Raw genomic sequence first — 20,786 nt, 5'->3', positions numbered from 1 at the left:
GACTTATCCTCATTCATTTTTTGGTATCATTGGTGACTGCATTTTGAGATTTTCTTTCTTTGTATAATGCTGTATGTGGCTTACATGCCTACGTAAAAATACTGTTTTGTTTTGCGTTACGAAAACAATAGGTAACGGTTTCGATTCAATTTAATTTGAAAGTTAATATAACCGGAAGTAATAATTCCTTTTGAAACTTGACCCAGTTAGCTAGGGGAGTATATGGAAGCGAAACATCTCGGAGAAGTCAAACATTTTTTACAGTGTTAGTCTTATTTTGTTACCATGTCTGTACGTTTAGCTGCTTTTTTACGGTGGATAGGCCGCGTTTCCATGGTGGCGGTTACCACAGCATAGGCGATTCCAAGATGGCTAAACGGAAAACTTAAGGAGAAAACTTTGAGCAAGGAGTTGGGAGTCTTTTCCCAAACTTTCCCTGTAATCACCATTAACAGTAACGCCACCATGGCATACTCTACTTCTGTTTCGATTTGGTCATTTGTTTTTAGTGTTTACTTCGGCGTGTCCAAGTGTTACTTTGCTATACCACTTAAAATATACACAGGGAGGTACAACGTATCCTCTGATGTGGTTTTGACTCAGCGAGTCGTGTTAACTTCTGATGGAAACGGCCTCTCGTTGGCCTCTGACCCGACTGGTACCGTGAACTTTCTGGACATGATACACAACTTGCAAGGGGACTCTGGAAGAGGCTACTACATAGAAATGTCAATTGGTACACCTGGCCAAAAGGTAATGTTATCACAAGACAAACACTGTTACTCTGTGTATCTGTTGTTTATGTTTGAGACCCGTATCTTTTGTACAGGTGGATTTCAGTTCTTAGTATTTAAGATTCTTGAGCAGAATTAAATTAGAAATACCCCTTTCTTTTCATTATTTTCGTTTTTCTACTTTCCTTGTTACTCATTGGATTGAAACAGGGTCATGTGTTATATTCAGTCAATTCTTTAAGTTCTGCTGTATGGAAACAGATCCATCCAACATGTGATCCATTTTAAGGGGGCTGTGTGTGTTTGTTTCAACCCAGGGCTTCGGCTAGTATTTTTGCAATATTCGATATAATGAATGACTGTTTGATATGACCCCAGAAGCAGAACAACGACTTGGTAAGATTTTAGGATGCCATATTCTGCTATCACTGTCCAGATGTTTATTTAAAGGCAGGATGGTTGCTTGGGCTGGCAGCTGCTGGATCAAGTCTTTACAGCCTTGGGGTTTGTAGGTAGAGTTCATCCCCGCTCACATGCACTCACATGATGCAGCCTGTGAGGAACACTGTTTCTTACCAGGCAGCTGACGGGGATTATGAGGCTCCCGGGGAGCAAGAGCAACTCCACAATTCTACAAAACATCACTAGCCCTGGTTTAGGCATATTTGCTGCTTATTGTCTTTTGGTTGCACGGAAATATGCCTCTGTAATTTACTGTCATCATTTTATACTGGTCGTTATGTAAAGTGCCTAAGAAGATCATATTAATGATTAAAGCAGACTAAGTGGTCCCGGAAGAGTTGGCAGAGGGATTCTCCTACCACTATTAAAAATACATGATGCATTAGGTTTAAGGCTATATTCTTTGATATTGTGTTGTAAGTAGATGTGTTTTTATCTCATTAGTAACTTGACCTGTCGTTCATGGGCCTCTCAAGTTAAACAGATTTAAGACTCTTGGGTGGCCCAGCTGAGCTCAGTTTTTCAGGCTCACAGAGGCTTATCAGTGCTGCCTGCCATGCCACTGCCCTGTGTCAGCCTCTGAGAGGATAATGCAGCACTTGTCAGAGTGCAGTTCCCACATAACTTTACAACCAGTCCATAGTTGTACTTTGGAAAATATGCTTCAGATCTGCTGTTCGAATCGAACACCACGCGTTGCTCAAGGAAGGGAATTTCCAAAATGTTTGTTCAAATCATAATTTATTCAAAGCAATGTTTTATTCCTGTGGATTTTTCCTCAGACTGCATAGGGATCAAGTGATAACACCAAACTATACATTACCTATAAGGCATGTGCGTGCATGCGTGTGTGTGGTTACTAAGTAATCAACAGTCAACAGATAGATGAATAATAACAGATTTACATTGGGTGTCCCAATAAGCCATTCTTATGACCCGACGTCCTAAAACGAGTTAACCTACACGTTAACGGCAGTCATTGTTGAAGTCCTTATTTACATCTGTGTTTCCTTCAATGACATGTCAAAATAAGAGCTGTGACAAAGGTATATGTGGGACCTGTGTCAGCTGACTTGATCTTTACACAGCATGAGGAAGTAAGCATTGATGGGAATACATTGTTATTTAACAAATATTAACTTGAATTTTCCACCCAAGGATTATACCTTTGAGGAAAACATGTTCCACGTCTTGATATTCCTTTTCTAATATTCCAGCAGTCATACTCATGTTTCCTGTACGTAGTTATAATGAAACCTTTATGTCAGTTATTAATGCCAGCAGAGCTCAATCCACTTAGGTTGAGAATGATTTTGTATTGCAAAAATGTCCTGTTACTCAATATTATTAAGGTATGCTCTCAATATTATTCCAACTAAATAATGATGTGATTATTTCAAGGCCACAGTGAAATGAGGCACTATTGAAATGAGTCACTAATTGCCGCATCTGTTAGCATGTGGCACAGCTAGGCTGAGGTGTCGACTGGAAAGCCTCACATGTGCTAATTGGTACAAACAGGTAGCAGATGCACGTTGCTGCCATGGAGCCACTGCCAATTAGACAGTGAACACTCAACCGCAGGCTGCCGCAGCAGCGGGGCTTGAGATTTGCCTGAGGCTCAGCAGCCGAGCTAAGGGAGGATAGTGTGAGTAGAAAAGATAGGCAGTGTGGGCAAAAGGAAATGTCCCCTCTCCCCCTTCCTAACCACAAGGTTTCAGTGTATCGAGTCTGGCCTGTTTGGCTGGTTCAGGGCTTGTGGACTGATGCCATCTGCAAGGCAGCAGTGGAGTTTTATATGGCACAGTCCTAGAGATGGGACCAGGGCCTGTCCATTGAGGAGGAACTGATAACCCTGACTCCCACGGACGGGCCAACTGGAGCTTCCTGTGCCCAACTGAACTGGTTGATAACAGATTGTTGATTATTACGTTTTTTTTTTCCTCCAATTGTTTCATAATGACTCCATGCGCACCTGAGCATGACAGTGGCAGTTGGCAAAGTGGAATAAAATATGATTATTCTGGCTTCTGAGGAAATAGTGCAGTATAATGATGAGCAGGCTCTTAGTTGTGTTTAAAATGACATACTTCCATACTGCTTTCTACATACCCAAAGTGTATGTACAACATGCTGCCTACAAAATAAACAATGATGGATGTACTTTATACATCTTTGCATTTTTTTGCATACACAAAATCCACATACTTTGCCATGTGAACACACTAAATACAAAATTTCAGGTCATACTTAGTATCATTTGAAACTGGGAAAAATTAGAAGTTGGAAAAAGGTTGTGAATTGCAATATATCGCAATAATATATTTAAAATCGCAATAATATTGTATCGTGGCATAAGTATCGTGATGATATCACGGATCAGGAAGTGTCTGGTGATTCCCACCCGTAGTACTTATTATAAATAGTATGCAATTGCGAACACAGGAATACTTTGGGTATACTAGGTTTGAAAAAATAAGCCTGAGGAAGTGGATTTTTTTCATCTAATTGTTAGAATGCTTTGTGTTCAAACACTTAAATATTTTAATTACAGTATTTCCAGCTGTTTTGGTCTTTTTATAAAACAATGGAAGCCAATGATGAGCCATGCTAGATTGATTGTTGCACTTACTGTTTGTGCCTGCATATTTCTATAGACTGTGTCATGTGAGATCATTGAAGAGCCACTGTATAGACCTATTTGTTGTTGCTTCATCAGGTGGTAATGGGACATTAGCTTTATGACCCCGTCATGGTGAGGAATGCTTGCTAGTGTGTTAATGTGGCCACTGCACAGTAGTGGAGGTCACTGAAGTCTGCAAGCTAATTAGTTCCTGCTCGTTGACTTGATGCCTGGAAGACAACATTATCTCAACTGCTGTTAGCTGGTCCCCACTGTGCCCATGACACATACCAGGATGGCTGGATAGGTCCTTTAGTCCGGCCAGTAGCTGAAGGCTGTCATGTTAGACTCATAGATCACACATAAGAGAGCAATTATATCGGAGGTGCATAGTCATTTTTGCTCAATGGCAAAGCTCATTACAGCAGTTTGGGTGACACCGGAATCTCTTGCAATGAAGGAAACCCCAGTCAGTTCTTTTTTTTTTTTTAACCGATCGATGTGAAATTCCTGCTTATGCCCATAGCCGAAATAATTAGGGTATATTATGTAGTACGATACAGCTGTGAAGTGCACACTTCACTTAAGTTATGAGTAAAATATTTGTGATTAACCAGCCTGCAACAAAACACAGGCCAAAGCGTTGACTGTTTACCGCATCAAACAAACCACAGTGTCTGCTAATAGACATGCAGCAGAACAAGAACAGCAAACCTCATCAAAGTCAAATTAATTCCTTTTGATATCCCTATTACAAATCAAAAAATGTGCCTTCAGGGGCTTCACAATCTGTACACCAAAAGACATTCTATCCTTAGACCCTCGACTCGAATGAGAAACAACTCCCAGGCTTTGATCTTGTCCTTCGTCCTTCTCTGCAACGAGTTGCCAGTCTCCCACAGCTTGTTGTAGAGAGGATGAGGAAGGTTTTCTAAGATGGCTTTCATTTTGTCCCTCATGCTCCTCTCCACCCCTGCCTCCACATTGTCCAGCTCCAGCCTGATCACCTAGCTGGCCTTCTTTAACAGCCTGTTGAGACTTCTGACCTCAAAGCTTTGATGCTACGACCCCCACACACAGCATGAAAGATAGAGAACAGAGTGACAGAAGGTCTGCAGGAGCCTGTTGCACACACTGATGGATCTGAGTCTCTTCAGGAAGGGACGGTCTGCTCTATCCCTTTCTGAAGAAGGCTTCAGTGTTGTGATTCCAGTCCAGTTTTTGATTGATTTGAACCCCATGGTAGTTGTATGAGTCTACCCACCTCCTCTCCCTGGATGACAACCAGGACAGGGGGGGGGGGGCTTCTCCAACAAATGTCCAACAAATGCTCATTGGTTTTGATTTTGAGCTTCAGGGGAATGTTCTTGCACATGTGACAAAGCTCTATCAAGTGAAGACAGCATTTTTCTCACTGGAAAATGTAAATATAGAGATAACTTCCATTTTGCCAAAAGCATACACTTAATACCTTTTAAAAAAAAAAATTAAATTCCTTCAAAATTGTCACAACATGGGCCATATGAGTCGGGTCAGACATGGATGTAAACTGCCACTTGACTGGTTGGCGGAGGTTTACAACCGTAAGGCTTTTTACAAATGTATTATTTATAAAGTTTTTAATTACTGGAATGTTTTGTTCTCCCTCTACACACTATGCTTCTCTTCATTTTCCTCTTCTAATTGTTATAATTCATGCGAAAACAGCAACTTGATTGTTGTAGTGGCATTTTAAAAGCTTACAAGTCAAGCTGTTACTTTGACTGTGACTCAGTCAGTGACTCTAATGATTGTTAAAGCAAACACTGCCTCGTGTCGTTACAGGTGAACATCCTGGTGGATACAGGCAGCAGTAACTTTGCCGTTGCTGCGGCTCCACACCCATTCATTACTCACTACTTCAACACTGCGCTGTAAGTGGCTGGGAGTCCTTGTTTAATAATAACAAACTAAACTAAAACTTTTTTTTTTAAAGTTTAATCCTTACATCATAACAATATTGAGTTTTAGTTTATTTCCTGTTTTACCTTGAATGCTTTTCACAGTAGCTTTTTCACAGAAAGAATGGGTATTCCTAGTACTACTACACAAACTCATGATCTTTGCTATGTTTTTTGTGGCCACAAATTTACCTTTTTATCTACCTACCAGAGGCCTTTATAACCATTCCCACGTCTTGGCTTATTCCCGTGTCTAGCTCCAGTACCTACCAGTCAGTTGGTCGGACTGTGGCTGTCAGGTACACCCAGGGTAACTGGGAAGGTGAACTGGGCGTTGACAGGGTCGCCATCCCCAAAGGCCTAAATGGGACCGTCATCATCAACATAGCTGCCATTCGGTCATCTGACGGCTTCTTCCTTCCCGGGGTTAACTGGCAGGGCATCCTGGGACTGGCCTATCCCATGCTAGCACGGGTGAGAGAGATGCTCTTTAATTTTAAATCTTACCTAAAATCTTAGATTGCACAGTAAGAAGAAAAAGCTTACATTTCTCTCTCACTGATTTTACTCGTAGCTGAGTGTGATGTTAAGTATGGAAAAACTAAATACATATATATATATACAGTGAAGAAAATAGGTATTTGAACACCCTGCTATTTTGCAAGTTCTTCCGTTTAGAAATTATGGAGGGGTCTGAAATTGTCATCGTAGGTGCATGTCCACCGTGAGAGACATAATGTAAATGACAAAATCCAGAAATCACAATGTATGATTTTTAACTATTTATTTCTATGATACAGCTGCAAATAAGTATTTAAACACCTGAGAAAATCAATGTTAATATTTGTTAAAGTAGCCTTTGTTTGCAATTCCAGAGGTCAAACGTTTTACACCCAGATCTTATCTTGGTGTAGTCATGGACATTTCACATAACAACAGAAAAAGTTCTGTGTTCGTGATGCCCAGTGATTTCCCAGTTGAAATGAATGAAATTACACTGAATGTGTAATAATATACTAAAAAAGTATTACCCGACAATTAATTAGTTTTGTCATAGGTTAATCATTCATTAATTTGGATAAAAACTAACCTCATAAGAAAAATCTAAATCCCTTTACCGTGGAGAAGCACATTTTCAAAGGGCTTTACTTTTTTGCCCAGTGCCTGCTTGCTTTAACGTGATTATTTAGTGTTGATGGGATGAGAATAACGCCAGCATAAACTGCCACAATACATTCATTCATTCTGTGTGGACTACAGTAACCTTTGGGATCAAATGCCAGCGATTGAGGGGCAGAAACATGCTCACACTGACCACTTTGTGCTGCCGGCGTCTCCCGGGCGTTGAGGTTCAATTTGCCTGAAGGCTGTCGGTCATGCGTGACATGATAAGACAGCAGTGACATGAAAACCTATCTGAGGAAAAACAGAACAAACAATCTTTAGTCCAGGGGGCGGGGCATACCACTGCCTCTACTAACACCAGTCCGCACACGCATTTGTACACAGTGGTCAGAATATTGTTTCAATCATAACCTTAAAAAAAACAACCTTTAGATCTGTTTTTAAATTTTATTAAAATATAACTGATGCGAAAGTAGTGAAACAAATACCAGCAGTTAACTTTGCTAATTAGCTCAGCTGATAAAGCTTAAAATGCAAAAATGTAAAAGCTCAGTTAATAATTATACATCTCCTGTCTGTCAATTAGCCGGACTCGTCCGTGGAGCCCTTCTTCAACTCTTTGGTGCAACAGATGGGAATTCCTGACATCTTCTCCCTCCAGATGTGTGGGGCTGGACTGTCAGCCAGCAGCACAGCTGACCCCGCAGGAGGCAGTCTTGTGAGTAGTCAGGAGGGGCTGGGTATGGTCAAATTAACTTATCAAAAAAGGTTTGATTGTAAAATTTGCTCAAAGGCAAAGACGTATGTTCTAAACAGTCTTCCTCTAATTCTGTATTCTTGCATACCAGTTTGTGTCTAAAGTTATTTAATGCGCAGTATCGATTATGTGCTTTAATCAAAGAGGACTGGGATGTGTTCTCCTCTTCTCAGACAAATAAACCCTTCACTAGTAAATGAGACATAGCAGCTGAGTGCATTTTAGAAACAGAATAGCTGGTATCCTCCTTGTCAAATGTGTTTTCTCCGTTGGAGGCCCAGTCTTGAAGGAGTAGAGCTAATTAAGCTAAGATTACATCCTGCTGAGAGCAGGTCTGTCACTGTTGCACGGCCTCGCATACTGCATCTCCATCTTGTGACCCACTGAGGAAGACAGATGGATATATGAGAGAGAGAGAGAGAGAGAGAGAGAGAGAGAGAGAAAAAAAAAACCCTTGCTAGAGTGTACTCTTGTTGGATATGGATATGTGGGCTAATCAGAGTGTTGTTGTGGTCACAGTTGACTCATAGTTGGTAAGTATTTTGGTTCCTTCCTCAGATCATGGGAGGGGCTGAACCAACTCTGTATCGGGGGTCAGTGTGGTACACCCCTATAGTAGAGGAGTGGTACTACCAAGTGGAGGTTTTGAAGCTGGAGGTTGGCGACCAAAATCTGGACCTGGACTGCAGAGAGGTAAACTCACTACCTACCACTATTCAAAGATGGTCATTAAAAGATATATTCAAGTTTGAAATAGAAAAGCAATACTATTTACTATACTATTGGAAACGGTTAACATTCATTGTTAATGAGATGACTGTATCAAGGTTACAACATGAAAATTAAACTTGCATTTGAATAGCACTTCCTAGACCTTTCCCTGTTTTACATTCTTGAATTTGCTCAAGGTCCTCCATAGGAGCTTGGTAAACTGAGAAAAATACTACTGCACTTCACTCTTTCTCCCTTTCTTTCAGTATAACATGGATAAAGCCATAGTTGACAGTGGTACGACACTGCTGCGTCTTCCTGTCAATGTCTTCAATGCGGTGGTAGAAGCCATCACACGCAGCTCTCTGGTAAGCTGCCTTCTCTCCAAAGACAGTGATGGAACGTGTTGTCAGAGCAAAGTATGGAGGGGGGGATAGAACACATTCACTGCTCAAGGACATAGCTTTGGGAGGAAGGATCAGGAGTTTTTCTACTATAAAAAAATATGTATGCACGCCCATGCTTCTGTTTGTTGTTTCCCATTCTACTTTACACATTTTTTGTAACTGCACACAAACCTCACTCAAGGTTAATTTAAACCTAGAAGCACAGTTTTCAATTAATGTATGCACATCATTGCAGATTAATCCCAGGTGGGGGAATGAAAGAGAACAGCAGAAGCTGTTGTGGTGCTGTACTGACCTTTCTGTCTGTTTGTCCCTCTGCCTATTTGTCTTTTGTTTCTCTTTGGTTCAGATCCAGGACTTTTCTTCAGGGTTCTGGGATGGCACCAAGCTTGCATGCTGGATGAAGGGAGAGACCCCCTGGATGTTTTTCCCCAAGCTGTCCATTTTCCTAAGGGCCACGAACACCAGCCAGTCCTTCCGTATCACCATCCTGCCTCAGGTATCTGGATGAACATAAACACAAAAACAAGTCGTCACTCCTTCCCCACCAACCTAAGAGACAGAAACACTTATCGAACATGCAGCGAACAGTCACGGGTTGTTCTCTGTTGTTTCACAGCTGTACATCCAGCCAATCACAGATGTGGACGGCACGCTGGACTGCTTCCGTTTTGGATTGTCTTCGTCAGCTAATGGCCTGGTGATCGGCGCTACAGTTATGGAAGGCTTCTACGTGGTGTTTGACCGTGCCCAGCGGAGACTGGGCTTTGCACTCAGTAACTGTGCAGGTGAGGGTACAACCTGTACAACACTCATGATAAGACAGAAAAGCTGCATGTCCAAACATTGTAAGTTAAGAAATTTATTTACCGTGTATCTTAAACCATTAGTTAGGATAGTAATCTGCAAACAAGAATGTTCCGCAAAAAGTTCTACAGATTGTTGTATCCATATTACTATTTGGGTCAGCCTTATTGTAACATTTTTGTATGTGGTTTAAAGTGTGTGTTGCCAACCTCAGTATGCTATTTTTAGTGTGGATGTTTGTATGAATTGCTGAACTTAATAATTTACAGCAGAAAAGACAGAAGTTTGCACAAAAAGGGCTTTGTTCATCAATTGTACATTAAAATCACCAGAACACAAACACCGTTAGCGTTGCCAGGTCATTTTCGTGGGGCTTCTGCCCCAAATGTTTTGACTGTAGCCACACATTGTAATTGGAGGCAACACAAAGTTTAGGTGCGCAATAATAATGATTTTGCTTAAATTTGTCCGCAAGTTACATTTATGTATAGCAAATGTTGCCAATGATATTGATTTAAAACATTTAACTTTTAACACAGAACTCATAGCCCATAAGTTTGTAAAGTGCTCCTCTTGGGTAACAATTACTTATAAAAACGCAAACTTCAAAGTAAAATGTATTATTTAACAATACTTGCCAGTTGACTGACCAGAGAATATCCTGTTCATCGTGACCAGTAAAGGTTAAACTTTAAACAGTGGTACCTTCCTGAATTTCTGTGTAAATTCCCACTCTAATCCCAAAGTACAAAGATCACTTTTGTTCTGTATTAGGCAAACAGACTTGGAGCAGCTGTAGGCTGTATTTCTAAACTGGCACGTAAAATCTAGACTAAAACTATTCTCATCATCAACTATTGATGAGCCATTAGGTAAGAGCCAAGTAAATCTCATCTATAAGTTCATAGATTTAGTTTTTATTCAGCAGTGGTTAAACACTTTTATAGTAAAATATGCATGAACATGGTTAAGAGTTTGATGGCTAAAAATACAATACAAAGTTTTTGATACTTATTTTTTCTAAGAGTCATTAGGTTCATTTTGGGTTTTTTAGCTGGTGCATTGATATTTACATGATCAAGTGTGGGTTTTTCAGCACTTGGATATTTTACTTTTTAAAAGTGAGGGGTGCAACTATCTGTCTTGTATCTCTTTGCAGTAAGCGGTGAAGTGGCTCTTTCAGAGATTGCAGGGCCCTTCTCAGCAGCAGACGTGGCGGCCAACTGCTCTGCCGGGGTGCTGAAGGGGCCTCTTCTATGGGTGATCTCCTACGCCCTGATGGCGGTGTGCGCAGTGGTCCTCATCATCCTGTTACTCCTGCTGGTCCTGCCCTGCCGAAACAGAAATCGCTCCGGGGAGATAACCGACGAGTCCTCTCTGGTCCGCCACCGCATCAAGTGACTGAGAGGAAACAGACAGGCGGGCAGGGTGAACAGGCAGGGGGACAGCGTGCAGAGCGAATCAACAGCGGTGGAGAAAGGGGTGAGGCTCAACTTGCACCCAACAGTGACCTCTGAATGTCTGACTGACTCTAGACTGCATTCATCAGCTTGGCCCATGGAGCTAGACACAGGCAGATCAACTGCCTCTTGACAGAAAATCCACCCCAAAAACACTTTTACAAACAGCTGTTTGCTCTTTCTGATTCTCACTGATGATTGGTCATACCATGTCATATGTGACACAGAGGAAGACGTCCAGCATAGAAGAAAAAGAACAGAAGCCATGTTGCTACAGGGCAGTTTTCAGTAATGGGTATGACTTACTTTTCTCAACTGTAAAGACTCATTCTCTTTAGGGCTGTCAAAGATATTCTAGGAGATGTATGACATCACAAACAGAAGGGTGAGCCCACGAATTAAACACTGTATCACAAAATAAACCCTAAACATCTCACCAGCAATGGCGTATAACCCTCGATATTTGCTAAGGGTGGAACTACTTCTTTACAGACAATCACAGGTGAGCAAGTGAGGGGGGGGGGGGGGACACACAAAACAGTCAGGGTCAACAACAATCATTGGTGCATTCTTGAACAATTGAAAAGTTACTGATTTTTATTTCCAGGCAAACTGTGTATTATTTTTTTAAGGCACACAACCTTTTAAAATGTGCCGTTACAGTCTGTGATCAGTGAAGGAATGTTTTTTCGTGCTTTCTCATATTTTCAAGTTGAAACGAATGCCTGTGTATGTTGAAGTTAGGGGGAAAAGCTGCTGAAACAATCACTGTTAATAGGAAGAATAATACTAGAGGTTAAACACATGTTTACAGTCCCTGTAGTGCCTTTAAGTCTCAGCTCAGTGCTAATACAAACTGATATACAGTAGCAACAGTTTGAGACTTACTAACTCTGCTGAATTGCACTTTGTTTCAAGTGTAATATAAAGCTAAAGATCAATATTTCTCGATCTGTTATGCAATTTGTGGTATTAATGTAATTTTACTTATTCTTTATACGTATAAGTTTATATTTAAATCTCTTTGAATCTGATTGTATTATTCAATTTTCTTGATTTTTAGACACTAGATGTTCAAGGGCACATAATTCATACAAACACTAAATTAGAAGCCAAAGACTTTTGAAGCTAATACAAATTAGAAACAATTGGACTACAGTTCTAGAAAAGAGAACCGACCAGTTAGCATAAAAAAGAATCAGTGAATCGAGCTGCACAAGCGTGTCGCAGTCTAACTAAATTTAAAGTTGTCAAATTGAAGGCACACTTGAATCTCAGACTGTTCAATTAAAAATGTTTTTTTTTTTCTGTGCCAAAATTGTATTTACTTGCCCAGATGCAAGAACTTGTGTCCAAATCAAAGATGTAAATCATTTTAAATTAATAAAGATTTAGTGAAAGGTTAATCAGGAACAAAAGCATTCTTTGGGAGTCAGTGGGAACGAGCTTGGTGTGGTTTGTGAGTGACATTTTGTGTTGACACATGGTATCGTCATTTACTGGCTCAAATATCACTATTCATTAATAAAACATTTCAAGAATATTTACACAGACTAAAATAAAGACCATATATTTTACAGCAAAAGTGCTCCAACAGTGATTTAAACCATGAAGACACAGAACACTAACATCATGTAGGAAATAAGTTATGTAACTGATAATTATATTGTTGAGACATTGAAATAAAAATGTGTCTCTTAGTTATTACATAAAAATGTAATAACTAACTATTTATGGTTGGACTAATGTCAAATTAGTATTTATTTTACATCTGAAACATATTCAGTAAAAATTGAATGTATTTTCTCACATGGTAAATCTTTGGTCCTATCATCAGTCATCTTGATGCTTCTGTAAACAAAAATAAATGAACAATTAGTTTTGTTTCATGTGAGAATTGTCTTTGCTTTTTCTTCGGCCATATTATTATCCACACACTACACTAGAAAACTCCAACTGTACATCCAGCATGAGTCGATCAGTATTACTTGGAGAACCAGGCAGATAAACCTCCTTATTGCATCTGCTCCTCCAAGCGAATTAAATCAAATACTTCTAATTAATTCGAATCTGATTTTTATTTAACTGAATTTACAAGTCTAATCTTTCTTTGGTTTTTACCCTCATCTGATGGTAGATCCAGTCCAGAAAATAGGTGACGTTGCCATAAACACCTGGTTTATTCTGCTCTGTGCAGTGTTCCCCCCAAATACTGTCCCCGATGAGCCACCATACTCCATCCTTCAGGGACATCAAAGGGCCGCCGCTGTCAGTCTGAGAAAGAATTCAGCACAAAACAGTTATATTTTTATGAAATAAACTCTCAGGAAGATACATCTAACACTTATCAAGCTTCCCACATCTAAGGTCAAGAGCACACTAAATGGTATTCATACGATTTAAAGTCTTCCAAGGCTTTCTAAGGTCCATAAATAAAACCCATCATGGTCAGCTCAGCTGCCACCTCAGTGCTCTAAATTTACATTCATTGTTGATTCGCCTGTATGGGTGGTTTGTTTATCTGTTTATCTTGATCCGTTACCATGTACAGAACATAATGCAGGTCTTGTTCGACTACGCCTCAAAGCAAGATACATAAGAGCATGAAAATGCTTAAAATTCTTAAGAATAGGAAGTGCTCAATTTGTGCAAGATAAATTGAATTGTACCGGAACATATCTCATTATAAAGAGTGCTTTTTGCTCCTTCTGGGAACACCTATTTCTTTGAGGAGAATTTTCTATAAGATCACTGGAGTCCGTATTTAAAGAATGAATTTCAGCTCAACGCCTGAACACATCAACCCTGCGGGCTGGTACCAACTGTAGAATGAAACAAACTGTACTTTGGACTTCTTGTCATTATTTATACAATATAGATCTATAGATATATATATATAGATATATTTGTGTGGGTTTCAGCATTCAAATTTAATTTTCACTCTAAGAGAGAAGACTGTGTGGTTTGTCTCACATGGCACATGTAGTTGGCTACTGCCTCCGTCTCTCTGGCACATAACATGTCCTCTGAGATCTTGCTATTGTGAGCGATGGAGCTGTTGCAGTCTGCAGTATCTATAAGAGAAACCTGAGCCTCCATCAGCTGTGGAAAGCCAGAGTCTGTCAAAATAAAATCAAGTCATTTTAGAATTTGGTAATATTGATTGTATATGATAATAGGCAGTTGCTGAAAGTATCAAAGTACATTTACTGAACAACTGTAGTTAAAAACAATTTGGAGGTGCTTGTTCTTTATTTACTAGATACAACTTACTTTGCAGTATTTTGAATTTATTATCCAGTTCTGTATTGCACTGTAGTATTGCTCCTGTTACGTAAAAAATGATCTGAGTACATCATCTATGCACATTTTTATCAAGTAAAACAGAGTTACAGTTACTGAGTGCAGGATGACACATTTCCAGACTTTGGTGCCATCCAGTGGCAGCACACATAAGTGGTCTTTAAATACATCAGAAGTAAATGTGGTCTTAGTAAATTGGTTTCAATTTGTGAGATCTTGATTTCACAAATGGCATGAATCACAACATACAACCACATGCAACCATAAGCGTCTTACCTCCGTTTACTGTGCAACCGTATTGTGTTATCCAGCCCTTCTGAGGATCAGTGATGCTTACACCAACATTTGGGAGGCACACAGGTCCGATGCTACTGAAGACTACCAAATGAGAAGAACATGTCTTTGTTAAAAGTCATTGTGTTGCAAACCTATGTGTTCTCCTTAAAAAGTGCATTCATCAGCTGTTTCCAAAGAGTAAAGGATGTAAACTCATATTCTTTTGGTCAATGTTAAGCATTGTGCATGTAAATCAGTCTAAAAGCACCTGTGATGTCCAGAGGTTTAGAGAGCCTCATCAAAGCAATGTCATTCTTGCAAGTGACGCTGTTGAAACCTTCATGGGCTATACTGTGGCTCACAGAGTAAGCAGGGTTGAACAGAGTGCCTAACGGATCCGCTATCCCAGCATACACTGCCCAGTCTCCAGGACTGGAGGCCCTGCAGGGGACAGAGTCAGCATAAAGTAGATTCAAACTGGATCAGAACACAAACGCTATGAACCCCGCCATAAAACACTACTTTAAGAAGTGTGATGAAAAGGCCTCACATGGCAACACAGTTTGCTGCTGTGACTATCCAGTAGGGGGAGATAATGGCTCCTCCACATCGGTGGGAGCCTGAAAGCTGCAGGCTGACCTGCCATGGCCAGGCCCCTGGAGAGGCCAGCTGGTCACCAGAGGCCCTGCTGGAGTTCACTCCAAACCCACAATCTGAGGACAAAAACTGCTGTTGGAGAGGATGTATTTCACTGCTACCGGGCTTTTACAAGCAGGTACAAAAGGGTTCACAATCCTGTATAAGTCATAAACACAGTCAAAGTATAAATAAATGCAGTGTAAATAAGTACTGCACAGAGGAGAGTGAATTTAGAGAAGAACGCACTCACTAAATATGATAATTATATTCTCGTCACGTTGGCAAGGGTACAGAAATGTGGACTTTTGAACTAACTGGACAACAAACCTGTATTGATCAATGTGGTTTCAATTGAAAGAGGGAACAGTATCCTACAAGAAAATAATTATTTCAAACCTGGAAGCACAACAAAGTACACAACAAAGCATTAAGATTTGCAAGAGTCATTTCTTTTTTGCATTGAATTTGGTGTGGGCACAAGAACACAACATAGAGAAAAGTAAAAGCACTTTAGAGAACACTGTCCAGCATTCAGTTTCAAAACAGAGACAAAATGCTTCAACGTCTCTTTTTTTAGATATTTACAGCGTGGCAATTAAAAACCTTCTTACACTGCAGAAAATAATCACACAAATGCAGACAAAATGAAGATGCACCCACCCCTTACACTTACACTATATCGTGTAAACCTAGAAATTAGAAACATACCAGTACAATGCAATGTCACGGCGTTGTTACTGGGACAGGTACTGCTGCAGATGACAAAAGAGACATTTGAGGTGGAATTAGGTCCATGTTGATTCAGCAATCACAACTTTACAAAGGTTTATCTCCACCAGTTCACTAACCTGAACACAAGCTGTTGCAGTATGGATGTCTCAGGGTTGACGTTGGACTTCACAATTAAGAATCCATCACCAGAACCAGTCTTCTGTTGGCCTGATTTAAAATATGTGCCCCTGTCAAGCCGCATAACGCAAAATATGCGACTTCATTTAAACACACAAATCCTTCACATATTGATAATATGGAGACAGCAGACTGAAACACAAGAGCATCTTACCTGCTGTATCCAACCGTCTGGCAGCTGGCTCTCCCCTGCTGGTCGGTCCAACCGTGAGAACAAACAGCCCTCCAGTTTTTGCTCTCAGTCGAGTAGATCTGGAGCAGGAAACTGGAGCCATGCAGCCTCACTGCGCACATACAGCAAACACAAACAATAAGAAGTATGTGACCAGACTCAGGTAACATACACAGATAACTGACCATTAACAAGAATGTTCTCTATGTGTCTCCATGTACAGTATCTGAAGCAAAGTTTAAACACTTTTTATATAATTACTATTAACAACACCAACAATGGCCTCCAATTGAAATTATGTGTAACTCCAAGACGATCATAAATAGCAGTGTGTATGGTGATTAAACAGAAAAGCTGACAAATACACACACAGATGCGATCTTCCTCAATTTGAGGCTGCTTAAATTGATGTAAAAATTGTATTAAAGTGTCCCTTTAAGCTGTAAAAGATGTGTGTAGACTGCATTTTATGACTATAAAAGGGAATGAACAGACGGCAGGATCTTCAGATGTGTTTTATCCTGCACTCTGGCTCCTGGATAAGATTGTTTACCGCAGTTTGCTTCATCCTGGCCTGCAGGACAGTCTGTCACTCCATCACACCACTGGGACTCCCACACACAGCTCCCGTTCCCACACTGCATCCCGTGCACACAGGACGAGGAGTCTGGGGCGACAAGAGACAAGATTTATTTCACAGAAAGGTTGTAGTAGTATATCAATTATTACAACAGACACTGGGGATAAATCCGGCACTCACAGTAATACGCGAGGAGGATTCCAGCCAGCAGCAGAAGGAGCAGCAGGCAGATCACAGCAACCACAGTGAACTTAAGACACCTCTGTTTAACACCTGACAGGACACACACACACACAAACACACACACACACACACACACATACACACACACACACACACACAGTCACTGGAAGTACAGTTGTTTCACAAAGCTTACATTAACATTTAATTAAGTAGAATCTACTTTAATAATCACAAGGGTACAAATTTATTCCATTTATTCTGTATCTTTAACATAAAGAAAGTTTTAAAAAAATGTAATAACTAACTATTTATGGTTGGACTAATGTCAAATTAATAGTTATTTTACATCTGAAACATATTCAGTAAAAATGTACATGTAAATTCACAAAGCTACATTATGTTTTGCTTGCAATTAATCCTTTTGAAAAAATCAGATTCAATGCCTGCACTGAGTTTCTGTTTTAACAGCTCGGTAAAACCACTCGGAAATTATGACCAATTAAAAGGGAGACGGAAATTACCTTTGTGTTTGGGAATGGAATAGCCGGTCTCAGGTGGGGGCTTTGGGGCCAGGTGATGAACATACTGAGGCTCAACATCTGATCGGCTGGGTAGAGGACATTTCCTCTCGTAATCTTCATGGATGAGACAAGGACCTGAGTCCAGACACTGTCCGTAAAAAGCATACATAATGAGAGAGACGCTTTCAAACTCTAGCTGCATGTTAAAATTAATAATTTTAGAATTTGAGCTAAGGGAAAATGCCTAAAACGTAAACGTACATGTGAGATTGTCCAGCATTTCAAATACAAACTCAAACTGATTAAAATTCAAATGAAAACTTACCAGATTGGTGGTCATGTTCTGTTTAACCAACAATATCTTATAGTTTACCGATGTAGAAAAAAAATGTCTTCCTGAAATAATTCAAAGATCAAACTTGCAAGTTAATAATCTGGTACGTATGAATGTCCACTCAGAGAGTAATTGAAGATGTAAGAGAGGCTTTTTCACAGCTCTGCTCTTTGTAAAGATAAAACTCAGATCACTAGCATCTCCTCCCACATTCACCCTGTTCTGCTCTGAGCTGTCACACCACAGTAATGAATTAGTTTATATGATTGTCTAAGTGGCCACTCCTCACGCTTCCCTGGATCGGTTTAAAGTCTCCCTCCTGAGCACAAAACAAGCACTATAAGGACTGTTGCCTAGTCTTAACATCCCACAAGTGTTACCTGCTGAACTGTCAGTTTGGGGAGCAATATTGTCTCACTGAGACCTGAACGGAAAGGTGTTACACTGCATGAAGTGTGTACAGACAAACACAATTAAGCTTTTATACTTGAGTCAATGATTGACAGCAAATGAAATAAGCTGGTATATCTGTTCACAAACCTGTAATGAATTATCAGTCAGCTAAAATTAAATACCGGAGACAATTTTAACATCAAATTTGTTTTTATTACTGCCGTTTGTTTTATTTATTTATTAATACAGAAATGTTAAAGGGCAGTTTTTTTTTTTTAAACAAGAAAGTAATATTAAGTAGAATAACAGTTGCTGTTAAACAGTTGAAATCAGTACACATACATTTCTGAATGCTCTAGAGATACTCTTTAAGCTTTACAGCATGACATAATATTCACTCATTTTTAAATCAAAAGAAGTGAACCAATAAACAGATGAACTGAAACAAATCACCGCTGGACAGGGCATATAATACATTCTTAAGGCATGTATTCAAGATAAAAAGCTTTGGGTGTTCGTTGGTAAAACTTAATAACGTCATACAACAATCAACAGTATGAAACCATCTCACCTTCACATATACATGTCCGCCTCTTCTCTTTCAGCACCACAGTTTATTGGTCTTTTTAAATTCCTTCCGGATTTTTGGATTAACAGATTACTGCAGCAAACAAAAAGGGAATTTTATGGTTTGTGTTGCAAGAACTATTGCATGCAATCTGCCAAACTGACTTTGTTTTTTTTTTAAAGTGCAAAGTTAAGCAGAAATGAATAATTTAAAGAAAGAATTGTTGTTCATCTGTTGGTGTTTTGTCTGAAAATGGAAACAATAGAAGATTCCTGTTATTGAAGATAATAAGAGGAATAAATAAGTAACCAAGGAACTTTACCATGTTTATATTCTGAAGCTCATCTGCAAAGTTGTCTGTCCAGTTACTTCCTAAACTATGTGTTGATATTATGCCTTCAATTATAGACAAAAACAGCATTATTTTTTTGCAGGGTAAAATCTGTTGCTATCCAGAAATGTCCATCCACTTGTTGCCCGGAAGCAGGGACTTAACAAGCCCGAGTGTACTTTCTCTCAGGTCTATACCCAGGCCTGCCAGCCTGGGAAGAGTCTGCTGAGGTTTTTGGGGTCCATGGCTTGTTGGATGAGCAGGTTGACCTGCCCCCCCACACTGAGCACCGTGCCCTCCTCCACCCCCTTTAGCTTCTCCTGCAGCCTCAGTAGCACCCGCTCCGCCACTTTGTTGAAGCTCTGACTGTCACTGCAGGAGAAAGAGTATGTGGTAATGAGACAGAGCTAAATGAGAGTAAGGAACACTTCCACAACATCACTGCAAGGACTCTCATCTCGGAATCAAAATATTCAAAACCAGAAAAAAATCATCATCATCATCATCTACTGTAGCACCTGGATTTCCGGTGGCTGTCTATGTCATCTCCCCCCATGGTGGAGCTGAGCGTTGCGTTGAGCTCCTGCTGTTCATCATGCTGCAGGTTGAAGGCCTTTAGTGGATTCATGGTCCAGTCGAACAAAGGGTCATACAGCAGCACCTGAACAGCACATTAACACACACAAAGGCATTTGTGGAATAAGAAATGCCTGTGATTTATTCAAGTGTTAGTGTGTGAATTGTCCCGTGTTCTTACCTCTACAATAGTCAGTAGAGCTTCTTGAGAGCTCCTCATCACCTCCATAGTCTTCTCACAACATCTGACCAGAGAAAACAGGGGAAGTTCATTCATATTCTAGATTTAGAGTGTCTTTGAAGGCACAACAAACCCAAAAGTTTTATGGCAGATTTTTTAATGAAGTAATAATGTAAATATAAAAAAAATAATGGCTGACTGGAAGGTATGAAACCAATCTTAAAATGCATGGCACGTTTGGGAAAATAGTCAGGAATGTCTAGTGTGTACTTTGTAGTTAATTAGTAATTAGGTTTGTAGTTAACTAGTTATGTAGTTAATGGGCTAAAGGTTTCATGACAAATTAACCTTCCTATAATGGAAAGAAACACCATGTTGAAAAAGTTGTCAGGTCCGACTTCTCATTAGTCTTGGTTTACAAATATTAAATGACATATTTTATCATATCAGAGAACAACCAGGATCTCCGTCTCACCTCCGGAAAACCCCCTCCACTCCAGTGATGCCCATCCCGTCCACAATGTCTCTGGACAGTCTAAAGGGGACAGTTTCGGGTGTGGGGAGGATCTTCCCCTGCTCAAAGGCCACACCTAAAAACCAACAGCAATGGAAATGAAACCGAAAACGGGATGTGTTAGGATGCATTTTACATTGTGTCTTCACAATGTCTTTATCTTTTAAATTAGAGCTTTAAAGAGTTGCATTTTGTAGCAAGAGTCCATATACACTCACCGGCCACTTTATTAGGTACACCTGTCCAACTGCTCGTTAACACTTAATTTCTAAGCAGCCAA

At 40.0% G+C, this 20,786-nt stretch overlaps 3 protein-coding genes across 5 annotated transcripts in view; 1 reads left to right on the top strand and 2 right to left on the bottom strand.

The window, feature by feature from the left end:
• Positions 1 to 226: 226 nt before the first annotated feature.
• bace2 (beta-secretase 2) lies at positions 227 to 12,432 on the top strand. Its single transcript, XM_034868176.1, has 9 exons — positions 227 to 753; positions 5,644 to 5,732; positions 6,017 to 6,233; positions 7,471 to 7,602; positions 8,200 to 8,334; positions 8,619 to 8,720; positions 9,109 to 9,258; positions 9,379 to 9,547; positions 10,726 to 12,432. Exons 1-9 carry the CDS (start codon positions 466 to 468, stop codon positions 10,965 to 10,967), a joined length of 1,524 nt encoding a protein of 507 aa, XP_034724067.1. The 5' UTR covers positions 227 to 465; the 3' UTR covers positions 10,968 to 12,432.
• Positions 11,728 to 18,542, bottom strand: LOC117942610 (transmembrane protease serine 2-like). Of its 2 annotated transcripts, XM_034868178.1 has the most exons (14): positions 17,935 to 18,540; positions 17,610 to 17,757; positions 17,086 to 17,178; positions 16,879 to 16,992; positions 16,308 to 16,437; positions 16,093 to 16,203; positions 15,953 to 15,996; positions 15,156 to 15,318; positions 14,874 to 15,046; positions 14,606 to 14,707; positions 14,000 to 14,145; positions 13,148 to 13,300; positions 12,832 to 12,877; positions 11,728 to 12,742 (listed from the first exon to the last, which is right to left on the bottom strand). In XM_034868178.1, exons 1-13 carry the CDS (start codon positions 17,947 to 17,949, stop codon positions 12,860 to 12,862), a joined length of 1,410 nt encoding a protein of 469 aa, XP_034724069.1. In that variant the 5' UTR covers positions 17,950 to 18,540; the 3' UTR covers positions 11,728 to 12,742; positions 12,832 to 12,859. The 2 variants fall into 2 exon arrangements, with proteins under 2 accessions (XP_034724069.1, XP_034724068.1); XM_034868177.1 differs by lacking the exons at positions 11,728 to 12,742; positions 12,832 to 12,877 and having other exon boundaries at positions 13,118 to 13,300; positions 17,935 to 18,542.
• Positions 18,543 to 18,550: 8 nt separating this feature from the next.
• The window catches only part of atm (ATM serine/threonine kinase), a 26,111-nt gene continuing 23,875 nt past the window's right edge, over positions 18,551 to 20,786 (bottom strand). For both annotated transcript variants that reach the window (XM_034868171.1, XM_034868172.1), the window contains exons 60-63: positions 20,468 to 20,582; positions 19,993 to 20,056; positions 19,754 to 19,896; positions 18,551 to 19,607 (exon numbers count right to left, since the gene is read on the bottom strand). In XM_034868171.1, coding sequence (XP_034724062.1) covers positions 19,427 to 19,607; positions 19,754 to 19,896; positions 19,993 to 20,056; positions 20,468 to 20,582 — 503 coding nt within the window. In that variant the 3' untranslated portion in view covers positions 18,551 to 19,426. The remainder of the gene's footprint in view (positions 19,608 to 19,753; positions 19,897 to 19,992; positions 20,057 to 20,467; positions 20,583 to 20,786) is intronic.

This window comes from Etheostoma cragini, chromosome 3 (assembly GCF_013103735.1).
Source record: "Etheostoma cragini isolate CJK2018 chromosome 3, CSU_Ecrag_1.0, whole genome shotgun sequence".
Taxonomy (NCBI): Eukaryota; Metazoa; Chordata; class Actinopteri; order Perciformes; family Percidae; genus Etheostoma; species Etheostoma cragini.
The sequence above is the reverse complement of the archived record's forward strand: the minus strand, read 5'-3'. Positions and strand labels throughout refer to the sequence as shown.